At 34.6% G+C, this 13,828-nt stretch overlaps 1 protein-coding gene across 2 annotated transcripts in view; it reads left to right on the top strand.

Annotated features, from left to right (window-relative positions):
- The first annotated feature begins 8,186 nt into the window (after positions 1-8,186).
- Positions 8,187-13,828, top strand: part of LOC149789187 (uncharacterized) — a 57,098-nt gene continuing 51,456 nt past the window's right edge. The window contains exon 1 of one of the 2 annotated variants that reach the window (XM_089975333.1): positions 8,187-8,571. In XM_089975333.1, coding sequence (XP_089831459.1) covers positions 8,478-8,571 — 94 coding nt within the window. In that variant the 5' untranslated portion in view covers positions 8,187-8,477. The remainder of the gene's footprint in view (positions 8,572-13,828) is intronic. The other variant, XM_089975332.1, reaches the window with a different exon arrangement.

Genomic DNA, 13,828 nt, shown 5'->3' with positions numbered 1-13,828 from the left:
TATCTTTTTAGGGTGCTCTCTACAAGTGAAAGTGTCTAAATGACCTTGTGTGTTCAGAGCCTTCCGATGTCAACTTTATAGGGCGCCCTCTACAAGTCAAGGTGTCTAAATCCTCTAGTATGTACATAGCCTTCAGATGTCGTCTTGATATGTCTCTACCAGTCAAAGAGTTTAAAGGCCCTATTATGTACATAGCCTTCAGATGTCGTCTTGAAATGTCTCTACCAGTCAAAGAGTTTAAAGGTCCTAGTATGTACATAGCCTTCAGATGTCGTCTTGATATGTCTCTACCAGTCAAAGGGTTTAAATGCCCTAGTATGTACAGAGCCTTCAGTTGTCGTCTTGATATGTCTCTACCAGTCAAAGAGTTTAAAGGCCCTAGTATGTACATAGCCTTCAAAGGTCGTCTTGATATGTCTCTACCAGTCAAAGAGTTTAAAGGCCCTAGTATGTACATAGCCTTCAGATTTCATCTTTACATGGCACTCTCTACAAGTCAAGGTGTCTAAATGAACTATTGTGTTCAGAGCCTTCCGATGTCTCTTTATATGGCAGTCTCTACAAGTCTTTTAGGTAAGCTTCTCTGATAATAAAAGCTAGGCAACAGTTTTTTTTCATAATTAAATCCATTTAAATACTTTTAAATCTATGGACAGAGGTCTAAACTATATTCCTGCAAAAATGCTTTATAACTTTGAGGGATGTGTTTCTTAAATGCATATGAGAAATAATGATAATAATAATAATAATAATAACAATAATAACATGAAGAAGAAGAAGAAGAAAGCTTATCTTAAACTCTTCACAAAATAGAGTATCGGTCCTTCTTTAAGATACTGTTCTCAAATTAAAGTATTTTGGAACAGTAATATTTCCGAGAATTTTTATAAAAAAAATGTAAATGGTCTTCTTAAACTGATTGTTCAGCTTCAATAACTGACGTGTTTTTACTGTTTCTTATCTTTATTTTCTGTTCTTTGTTGCTTTCCAGTTTTATAGAAATCTTCGCTTTTCATGTAAGGATACAAAAAGTCTTTGGATTGAACTTGGAAAGTTGTTGACAACCTAATATAGACGCATAATCTCAAACCGATTTGGCAATTATCTCTGGTATTTTATCTCACTGCTTCTCATCGATGCAAGATTTTGGTATTGTTGTACGTTTACATGGATTGTCTGCAGTTTAGTGTGGGAAATGTTATTAACCAAGTCCTATATATTAGAAATTGTAGTCTACAGTGTGATGTATATCAAAAAGAGGCAGCAACACATACTAGTATGCAATACAGACTTCTAACATCATGGTTTTATTCTCAACATCAAGTTTGTCAGCTCGATGTAAAATAGTCTGTCTCTGTATGCTCTGATATCTGTAATGATGTTACCCTTCCTTGTAATAAGAGTTGTCATAATGTCAGTCAGAGGTTCCTTTCTTTCTTGCATGATGACATGCGTCTTGGTGGTCTTTAAGAATGAAACAAAGTAAACAAACATAATTAACAACATACAAACAATTTAATGGCGGTATAATTTTACAATATTATATTTGGCATTCAACCTTTCAAAATGATCTCTCCAATTTTCACTGAAGAAAGATCCTGGGTATTTTTCACTGATTTTTACCCCGAATCCAAATATTTTCCAAAGATATTTTGGAAACTTCTGTGCTATTAACTGCTACCTTATTACTGTTTTTCTTCGAATATTTACTCTTATCTCTTCAAAGGAGCTCTGCGATAATTCTGGAAACTTGCCAATTAATGCCAGTTCTGGAAAGTTTTCTCTTCTACCATAAACCAAATTGTAAGCTATTTCATGTCTATTAACTATAATCGGGAAGAAATTAAAAACAAACATGCTTGACCAGACTAATGTAGTCATATTTTCAGTTGAAGATGTATTATTTGTGAAATCAAACTTCTATTATTATGTCAACTATTGACTGAATTTCACGACATTAACTCTATTTAATACAGATATTTAATACAGATATTTAATACAGATATTCTATAACTATTTTCAACTTCATCTTATTACTTTAAAATTGATTGAAGGTTCATAAGCTCAAAGTAATCTGTGTGATGTTCTCTTTTGTTTTATTTGTCATGTATATTAACCACATTAATATGTGCAAATTCCATATTATGTATTACTAAATGATCGCAGTTTTTCCATCTTTTTTTTCAAAATTTAATTTTGTATTTATTCCTGAAACAATTCATTTTATTATTTTCTGGCCAAAGTGTTAGCGTTCCTGGCACTTTATCCATAATCATCGAACGTTTTGGAAAAATTCTAAAAGAACCACCATGAGCATCCGTTGCGAACAGTTTATAATGTTATCCATGAGAATTCCACATTTTCAGTCTAGAAGGCAATCAGACGCTCTGACGAGTAAATGACAAATGATATTACGCCAGTATTCTGTGTGAAAATATATACAAGATTTAATCTTTTTAAAAACTGCAGCAGGAGTCATAAATAAGGCACCAGTAGAGAAAAGTCCATAATGATACCAATTTCATGGTCGATCCATCGTGGAAAATCTCCGATTGTGAGAATAATCACTTGATCTACTGCAACTATGGCGCCAGGATACAAATATAATTTTGTAGAATGAACACATGATTTCATTGTCACTTGTGCAGAACACATAATTATTCCTGAAAATTCAATATAGTGAAAATCATATTTAATCGAAACAATCTGCCTTCCTGCCGTCTGGTGGTGGTAGTTCTGAAATGCTATGATGTTTTACCTTTCTCCGGTAAGGATACTCATTGTTGCTTTTCGCCTATGCTTTAGCAGTCCCTGGTGTGGCAGTGCAATAGGCCTGCTTGCCATTAGACGTGCTTCTTGAAATGAGTATTGCCGTGCTTCCATGCGAGTCTATACAGAGTCTTTATCCAAATGTACTGTCTTTTTCTGCTCGACCAGAACATGCCGTCGCAGAAACCATTGCAATCAGCAAAAAGGTCAAGAGTCACGGCTTTACTTCCTCGTTAATAAGCAGTGATTAGAAGCCCTCTTTTGAACCAAATCCCAATAACGCGATAGTTGTTTTTGTGACACAAACTTCAAGTTATCACTAAGCTTGGCAGGAAAGTCGATGTATATCAATTCACGTTCAACCATGTAATGTCGGTACTTGCTTCGTTGGTCAACGTTATCATTAGCTGGCTATATAGCTGACAAAACTGACCATTCAAAATAGCATTATTGATTTTTCTCACATTAATAACAGTGGTATACATTTTGGCTTTTGAATGTATCTCCGGCCTTGACACACCGAGACCAAGCACTTTGCAATACATAAAAGCTCATCCAGACCCTTCGCCATGTTGTTTACAATGCGTTTCAGTTTAATGGCATTATCCTGGATAACAAGTGGCTCATTACTAAAGTACACCGCTTCTTTTGTGCTTGCCATCTCAGTTTCTTTATAATAAATATTTTCAATGCTAGGCATGATTTTCTTCAACTGTGAAGATATAACCAGGCTTAACTTTCGGCTATGAAGGTTCTTTAGCTGCATCAAGACGATAGAATGTACCGTAGGCGCCATAACATTAAAAAATGTTAATGTGTCTTCCTTGAGTTTATGATTTTCAGGTACGTTGGTGAATCTTTAACTATTGCGTTGACTTTACTCTGCTCCTCTACAAAGTTTGGCAGTTTCTGTAGCCTGCATTTCTGCTGGTTCTGGAACAGGCTTCTACATCCCTTTTTGTGAAATGAACAAATACTCCTCGGGCGTTCTATTAAGCGTTTCATCTGTTAGCTCGTCTGGTTGCTGATACTGGTTTAATATCCCTTATTTCACAATAGCATAATCAAAGCGTTATTTTGTGCGATCTTCTTTCCTTCAGCTGCTCGCTCAGACGTATGATATCATACATTGTACAAGCTGACGTAAAGCGCTATTATTATAATTTTAAACAAATTGCCATGATGTGCAATGCACTATACATATAATCTAACACTTTTCAAATGAAAGTATTTGTTGTGGTCACATTAAGATTTATAGATATAATCTCTGTTCTTGTATTAATGGTATGTTCTCATTGGGCTTTGTGACACTCAAAGATACCCTAACAGTGTTAAATTGATTTTGTCCTCCATTGAAGTTCACAATAACTTTATTAAAATCTTTCTTGCCTTTTTCTACTCTCTTCATATCACTTGCTTTGTGATTACCACCACACCCCGCAAATGTCATAATCTGTCCACGGTCCCATTCCTCTAACATAGGTAGACTACATCCACATCATCTTCTAAACTCTGCCATATGCATGACACGACTCAAAAACACAATTTTTCACACATAAATCTTTGATTCACAGCTTCAGCCAAGCGCACGTTTTCGCATCTTCATGTAGATTGGTGTAGAAGTAAATTATATCCCAGACAAGTCATTATTTCTGTAATGACAGGACTACTACTACTACTAACGACAATAACATCATCATCAACAACAACAACAATGATCATCATCATCATCCCTTCAATAACTACCAAATAACAACAAAATAAACCCACAAAAAAAACCAAATAATTTGTGGTGAGTGAGTGAGAAATGAGCACCTTGAATGTATTATTTAAATTTAAAAAATGGGTGTTATAAACAGATGATGATTTAATTTTGCATGTGGGTGCCTACTGGAGACCTCTGATTTGAAGCCGCTTGGTTTAAGTGTTGTAAGGCAGCCTGCGTATCCAATAAGATTTCTTTCTTTCTGGTGTCAGAAATCTATTGCGGTTGTGAGCAATTGCAGATGGACGAAACGTCATGTAAAGGTGTTATGCGTATCACGTGATACACAAACATAAATGTGTAAGAATATCAGCATAAGAGTATGCTGGCTCCCTGCTTCGTATGCTCCCTGCTTTGCACTCCGCTATAAGAACGCATCAATTCCGACGTCGAATGTATCAAGGAATCCATTGCAAATGATGTTTGCACATGATGCAGTCGGACTTGTACAATATTGGACCAAATATCGTCACATTCACCCCCATTGTGGAATATGATTGCTCTTTCAATCCTAATATTTGGCAAAATCTGATGTGTCATGTACAACAAGATATCAGTATTGATATAAAATTGATAAGGAGCTTAATGCAACTAGAATATTGTAGATGACATAGTGCTAACTGTGCAATATTTGCAGAACAATCGTTACCCTCACCCTCTCGTAAAAGAGGGTGAAATTTTCGTCTTTATCTTTGGCTATATTTAGGCTGTCGTACATCACCTCAAATCAGTTTCTACGTAAAAATGTTCAAGGAGTCGATTGGAGAAGGATTATTTTAGATGACGCTGTGCTGTGTAAAATGTGCAGTATTAACAAAATATCGTTGTGTGTACCCTTTTCTTTCATCTTCGCCTATTAGTAAAATTATTTGTAAAAATAAATATATGACCGAATTGGTGGGTAAGCTTGAACACAAGATAACGACTGCTATAGTTCAAATCGGAAGTATTAGTAAAGTTCACATTCTGTCACTAACAAATAGAATATTAAAGGAATAAATGTGCCGCGGTTCGATTAACTAGATGTCTCCATATTAAGCCATTTGTTTTGATTAAGTGACAATATGGCGTCGGCGTTTATTTACCTGACTTCGTTATGCGGAGTGCAACGCAGGGACCATACGTATCAGGAAACCAGACTAGCATCAGAGAAGATATATTCGATATTTCCGCACACGAGATATAATTATATCTGTTAAAGGCAGTATATATTTGATAAATGAAATAAAAATAGTTAATATTTTCATTATTATTTGAAACTACGATATGTTGTTACCAAATATATCTACCGTGAAGTTGAACAATAACTAAATACAGACATAACTGCATTTCGTCTACCGAAATTTTATTTCTCATTATACATTTATAGTTTAAATAACTTTGAAAATTTTGAATAAAGAGTGTATAATTTAAGGCAAATAACGAAAATACATTTTTATATAAAAGTTGTTATATTCTAGAATTTATTGAACCAGAAAGTTTGATAATAATTCGCTTACGAGTAATTTCCATTTTGCACAGATGTCCTCAAAAAACTATACAATAATATCAAAAGTCCCAATAAATTAAATAGTTCTGTTCAAAATAATAACAATGACTAATTGAAATAAATTAGGCCCAATAGTTTTGAATTAAATGGCTATTTCAAAATGTAATAAAAAATGAAATATTATAAGTCAACCTCACATAAAGCTCCATTTCATAAAAGAACTCCATTGTCAATTTAAGACCAACCCGACTGGCAGTTACTGGAAAAAAGCCAAGCCAGGACTCCATAAAAATAAAAATATTTAACGGGTTGATGCTAAATTATGCTATCAAGTTACTCAATTCAATAAATAGTATGTTCCTTGTCGTATTTCTTTATTTAACACAAAATGGTTAAGAGAGTGAAACTTTTGTCGCCTACATCTTTAATTAATTATATAATAGATTAATTAATTAATTAATTAATTAATTAATTAATTAATTAATTAATTAATTTATTTATTTTTCTATATAGTGGAATAATTATATCAGGACCTAGGATTATATTGTACAAGTATGATTCATAGGTAAATTGTAAGCAACGACAAGGGCCTCTGTGGATCCACTTCTGTGTTAAGGACATTTTCTTATAAATTGACATAAATATCGAACCTGAGTTTACGTGAGTTTGTTGGATAGGGTCGGAATGATCTCAGAGCCGGAGCGGGGTAGGATTCTGGGGTTTCCATGCACACATCCCCAGGCTAAAAAGGAAGTGACACATACACAAACGTATAGTCACTTGTCATTTGAAATTTGACCATCGTTTTATTTTTTCGCAAGTTTATTGATATAATGCACACTTTGAGTAAGTAGACACATATACTTTGCTTTGGTGCTCTTTCGAGGAAAGTCAGGTCCCTTTTGAAATTTTGGAATCCCACCCTAACCCCCAATTCCAGCCTCAACACTAGACCTGATCCGGCCTTGGATCAGCCGTCTGTTCATTTCCATCGACAAGCGTTTACAGCAGATATATGCCCATCTTGTGACTTATTTCAACAGTAACATTTTCCCCCCCACATGCACACATCCAAAGTTGGCACTTTTTGGAAAAAGTTTTAGGGGAGTGGGTTAGGTTGGGTGGGGCTGGGTTGGAAATGGAATTTAAAAAAAACAACCCATCATATATTAACGATCTGGATATCTTCTATCGTTATTAGCAACAAAGACAGACCACGACATCCTGTCATCCTATGCACCTACTTGGGAGGATGACATTCATTTCCTAAAAGAACGTACCGTGGAAGTGTAGTCTTGTTTATCTCTTCATAGCAGTCGTCTAACTTTTCCGTGGTTTTCAATCCGAAATGACTGTAATATCAATATTTTATCAAAGTTCGCGAGTCTGTTGTTTATTTACGTCTGTTAGATGGCAAAATACTTGTTTGAAGGCATACAAAAATTAAGATTTTCAGGTATAGGAGTCAATCAATGCAATTCAAATAGAATTTGCATTGAGAACTTTCCTAAAACTAGGAATTGCAGATTTCTCTTAGTGATTGGTATTATTCTTATCGTATTGAGATTTCTTCCTGTCTCTGAAGATGAACAAGCCGTCGTTCTTAAATAAAACAATCCCCGTCACCTGTAGTACGTAAAAGCCTACTGTCTATTTATCAACTTATAAAATGACATGCTCTTGTCTATTTATCAACTTATAAAATGACCTGCTGTTGTTGTTTTGTTTTCATTGTCACCCGATTCTATCGGCTTCTTAAGCCAATACAATCTAAGTTAAGGAGATTTAGTCAATTAAAAAAAATGGATATGATCAAAATTGAAGGAAAAATTAAGGGGCACTTTTTGGGCTAAAAAGGAATGTGTTAACAATGGTTAGACGACTACACATTTACACAACGTTCCGAACATAACATTTACTCTGATCCAATATTTCTCTCCAATTCATGTGGGTTAAAAAAAGGGTAGTATTGAGAGAATGATATTCAACACTATTTGAATGACATTTAATGACCAAAATATTTTTTTTTTAAATAATTTTAACCGTAAGTAATTTTTGCTGTACAGGAGAGCGCCGTCTTCAAGTCACCGCGATAGCGCATTATACGTGAACAGGCAGTTTTAGGGTCATTAAGCAGAGTAAACACACGAGGCAGCGAGCTTACAGCCTATTGGCCCAAGAGACTTAGCACATAAGAAGGTATATAACAATTGTAAAACATGCTAGTGATTCCAAAGACGACAGTTAGTTACTAACTTTCTTGACGGTAACCAATACGGAACGTCATTGGTCTCTACTAATGCCGGTATTGCTTTGCTTGGCGTATCTACTACCCTTTGAAATCAGAAATGTAGATGTAGAAATGGGCTATCATTCATACCGGACTTGAAAGACCGTTATTTACATGCACTTGTTCAGTGTAAGGATCATATTCGAAGGATATATCATTCAAGAATGGCAAGGACTGAAATTCACCATTTGAGCAAAGTGAACAGGAACGGATTTTATTACCAGTCCATTTACCACGTGCTCCTTTTGGTTTCCATAGGTAAGTCCAGAGTCCTAATTTTGCGACGGAGATTTATTCCTTTAATCAGTCATTTTGAGTTTTTAAATAAATCGCTGGATGGAAAGATCTCATATTCAGAATATAGTGTATTATAAAATCAAATCCTTTGCTGTTTGTATAAAAGATCTATTAGAATGAATTCTCTCATATCGCTAGGTAATATTCTTGCCACGAAAAAGCTATTATTTCTCTCATATTTCACCACTATTAACCAAACAGTGTTTGTCGGGAAAATACATATTTAGGCTGAAAATACAAAGACTGTGTACGATACGGAAACTTTTTCTTTGAAGTCTTTATTCAGACAAAGATATCAGGGCCTTCAAACTTTTGTTGTAATGATTTAGTGAGATTGAAAACACCGAGTTTGTTCGGATGTATTAGAAAGTTATACAAAGCTGACTTACAGAAAACCTCGCTAATAATTGTAATACGAGATGCGAAATTTATATTCTATTATAGTTACGAAATGCGAGATTTTTGTATACTTTTATAGTTACGAAATGCGAGATTTGCCTACTTTTCAAGTTACTAGATAGCAGTGGTAAGTCATTGCGATACAAGCACAACTAAATATTCATGAACAGTGTCATCCGCACTCCACGCTGCTAGCAGCAACCGACGTACCAGTGTCAAACGTATCTTCTGCATAGCCATTAATATACAAGGGAGGAGCCATTCATTGCAAGTGTCATTATGACAGTATCGTGTTTCTATGTGGTTGTTATGTCATATTCCTTAAAACCCTCGATAGCTTTCGTGTTAAGTTTGATAAATAGGATACATATCGTGAGAAACTACGATCAACAGAGTTGACTGCTGTCTCTGTCTTTTCTTTTTCTTAGTCATTCAGTCTTTTTATTTGCAGAGTGACCACACAAACTTCATGAAATATCCGCAGAATCTACAAATAAATGCAATATGAAAGCTGGAAAGCTTAGCTGGGAGCTAATACTGATTTCTTCAGGACAGGTCCAATTTTCGCTAAAACTATCAAATATTGTCCTCTAAGAGATGCTCTATTATTCCGGTACAATAACTGACACTATTCGGTCTTTTTGAGAGAGATAGATACATCACGAAGGACACTAAACACAGCTCTTTAGCCGTAAAATTTAGCACCCGGTAAGTCTTTCATACTGAAATTCCTCAAGCAAAACTAATTTTACGAAAAATCAGGATATTCGGACTTTATTTTAATCCTAAGTCATTCATGTTTGCTTAACGTTCAGTGATAAAGAGTCAATAAAACTCAAGAATAAATAAAGATATTTAAAAAATTACAATCCAGGATGTAAATTTGATATATTCGGTGAAAGAGGCACCATGCATAATATTTAATTTTGTGCATTCTGTCATTTTCTGTATGTATACTATTATTACAATCTACATGATACGCACGTCATACCACCAAGATCTGAAGTGTTCGCATTTATTTACCATAACAGTGCGGTTTTGTGCCATTGAAGAAAAGCGCTTGTTCAGTTTTTACGCCGCTTTCTATTTTGTCATGATATGTCTTATAGTGGAAGACAGGACATATTAGGACTTAAAAAGAATCATTCGATATAATAATATATTCGTTATATACAATGGCATTTTGTACATATTTGTCTTTGTGTTGTATCCGAGAAGGGTGTTTGTTGTAGCGGGAACTTCGAAGCTTCAAGGGTTGTTAGATCGAGGGACTAATGCCTATATATATGTGCACATATGCTACAGAGATATTTATGTCCTTGGTGTGCATATATATATATATATATATATATATATATATATATATATATATATATATATATAGAGAGAGAGAGAGAGAGAGAGAGAGAGAGAGAGAGAGAGAGAGAGAGAGAGATGTTCTTTTTAGAGATAACTGGCAATATCGTTCTTGACTTCGTACAATCAATTATCATTTGTACGACTCGGTATTCATTGTAATAAACCTATTGGTTTTCCATTCCCAAATACTCCTGACTCCAGGTTTGCATACCCGATATAATTAAATCCGGGCACTTACTCTTTGTAACAAGTGCAAGGGAACTAAGGGCAATGAAACAGCATATAAAAGTCTTGTCTCATCTGCATTGTCTGTATCAGCAAACGCCAAACATTCAACATAACCACATGAGACGGCCTAAGATCACCTTACACATATTCAACATAACTACATGAGAAGTCCTAAGATCACCTTATACATATTCAACATAACCACATGAGAAGTCCTAAGATCACCTTATACATATTCAACATAACCACATGAAAAGGTCTAAGATCACCTTACACATATTCAACATAACCACATGAGACGGCCTACGATCACCTAACACACATTCAACATTAACCACATGAAAAGGTCTAAGATCACCTTACACATATTCAACATAACCACACGAGAAGGCCTAAGATCACCTTACACACATTCAACATAACCACATGAAAAGGTCTAAGATCACCTTACACATATTCAACATAACCACATGAGAAGGCCTAAAATCACCTTACACATATTCAACATAACCACATGAGAAGGCATAAGATCACCTTAAACACATTCATGCACATAGCATTTATTATTGATCAAAGTGTTCATCGATGTAGGTAATGATGAACAACAAAACCTTTTTAATTAGATTTTAAAAACTTATGATTCCAAATCTTTTGCTTCTTAAAAAATCTTTTACTTAAAGCGTAGAAGAAGTTTAAGTAAACGGTTTTCAATCTGGACATTTTTTGGTCATGATAAATAAAACTCTCTCTCTCTCTCCATATCTATGCATACAAATGCATGTTGATCTTGGTAGGTACTTGTTCAGGAATTTGATCTCAATTTGTATAGATTAAATCAATTAATAATATTTTATATCTCATATAGGCTTTCAAAATCTGCATGTTTCTGGTGATTTTGATACATCTTATTGCAATTTGCAGACGCACCTGTTTTATGACGTCATTAGGAATTGATTACATATATCAGAACTCGATATAATTTTCTCTCATTTGATAAGCATATACTCTTGCAGATAAGCACGCCGCTTCATCCCGAATCATAAATCATATTGACATATTGCTTGTATCAAACTACAACATCTGATGTCCAGTTAGTCCTAAATGAAACTGGCTCCAGTCTGATTTATATTATGGCCGTCACAGTGGTCAGCTTGAAAATCTTGTTTATCACTACATCTCCTGAGAGATTGCCATATCAGCATGGAGTTTGCATTAAAAGACTTCTTACAATGCATTGTTGATCTTGTATTAAAGTGGCCCTTATCTAACGTCCAAGATGTGTCAATCTTGAAAACCTTGTTTTCGCTACTGCTCTTAAATCGAAAGTGGGGAAATTAGTAAACCTCAGTATGGTCAACACAGGCTATCTTGAAATAGCGTTATCTCTGCTAATCCCAAACGGATTGTTATATAGCGCTAAATTAAAATGGTGCCGTTAACTAATCCAAACTGACTGCTGCGATGGCTGTTTTAAAAATCATGATGTCACAACATCCCATGAATGTATTATTGTTATGACATAGGGTTTTCGCCAAAAGACATTTTATGATGGCTACTTTGTCCTAAATGAAAGTGATTTCGGTCTGATACCCATTATGTCCACCACAGCAGTTAATTTGAAATTCTTGTTATCGCTGAAGGATATCAGAGATGGTTACAACACTTCAGCAATTAAAGTGAAGAAATGGTCTTATCTTGAATTCCTGGAAATTCATCACAGCGTCAGTCCTTTCCAAGACTCTTGGCTAACTCGTTTTAGAGTAAAGCCATTGCAGAACAACATCACAAAACTACTTTTTTTTAAAAAGGATGTTTACTAACATTTGATGGTTTTACTTCCTTTCTGTTAGTTATTTTAAGACCTAGAGTCGTAGCAGATTGCAAAGACGAAAATTTTAAGAAAACGGAACTTACAAGAGAATAAAAGTTTTACAATAGTTTGGTTTCAATCCAAACTAAACACACGTTTATACTCAATTTATGACATTAAGTTTGCTATCTTACGTCCTAATATAACACCAGTATGTGCTTTACATCGAAAGATACCTTGAAAATGCATTACATAGTTGTTGTTTTTTTCAGAAGATAATTTACCATATAATTTAAAATTCAAAATCACATTTTCTTCTACAAATTGGAATGAAAGCCAATGTTATTACATGCCTAATTCGAGGCAAGCCGACACGCGAAAGGTCCATGTACATTCAAGTTTCCGCTAAAATGCTAAATTTATCTGTTCAAAAATGTTTCTCTTTCTCTGCTTGTAATTAGCATTGCTTATAGATAACTGATAATCACATGCTTTGAGGAACATTATTACTTAATATTTAGCTACGTACCCAGAGCGAGGAGACTTGGTGATAGTACTATGAGTGGCGTTGCACATATTTTCTACAATCAGTGCTTTGCTTGGTAAACAAAGAAGAATCCCTTACATAACTGTATACATGTAGTGTAGATACCGCTTAATTATATGCGCTAGGCATACTTGTAAATATGTAGTGTAGATACCGCTCAATTATATGTGCTAGGCATAATATAAGAAGATAATGAAACTCTTTTCATTAAGGAATCTTGAATTAATTATAAGAAAATTCCTAATACAAGCCAAATTTGCAGATAGGTAAAGAAATTTACCTTTCACCAGGAAATGAAAAACAGTCGATATGCAAACCCAGAGATGTGATTGTCTGTAATCTTGAACATGTACTTTCGTTTGTGTTATTGTGTATGTATATTCCAGCAACATTTATTTATATCGTTGACAGTTACCTTGCGCGATGGAAAGTGGTAAAGACCTTTTCGTCGAGGACTGCTTTGTTATTTAATAAGCTTGTTGAATAGAGAAGCATCAGTAAAGGGTCTTCAGTTCTGTTACTTGAAGTAAGTCCTCAGCCCTGAATAATGTTATAAAAAGGAATATAACATTGGTAAATGATATTCAGTTTTGTCACTTGAAATCGGTCCTCAGCCCTGAATAATGTTATAAAAAGGAATATAACATTGGTAAATGATCTTCAGTTTTGTCGCTTGAAGTCGGTCCTCAGACCTGAATAATGTTATAAAAAGGAATATAACATTGGTAAATGATCTTCAGTTTTGTCACTTGGAAGTCATTCATCAGCTCTTTATAATGTTGTATGAAGGAAAATAACATCAGTAAAGCGTATTTAGTTCTGGAATCTGATTAAAAGCAGATCTCCGCTGTACTAGATGAAGATCTGACGGCGAC

The sequence above is a fragment of the Sinohyriopsis cumingii genome, chromosome 11 (assembly GCF_028554795.1).
Source record: "Sinohyriopsis cumingii isolate HCF-2022 chromosome 11, ASM2855479v2, whole genome shotgun sequence".
Lineage (NCBI taxonomy): Eukaryota > Metazoa > Mollusca > Bivalvia > Unionida > Unionidae > Sinohyriopsis > Sinohyriopsis cumingii.
The sequence above is the reverse complement of the archived record's forward strand: the minus strand, read 5'-3'. Positions and strand labels throughout refer to the sequence as shown.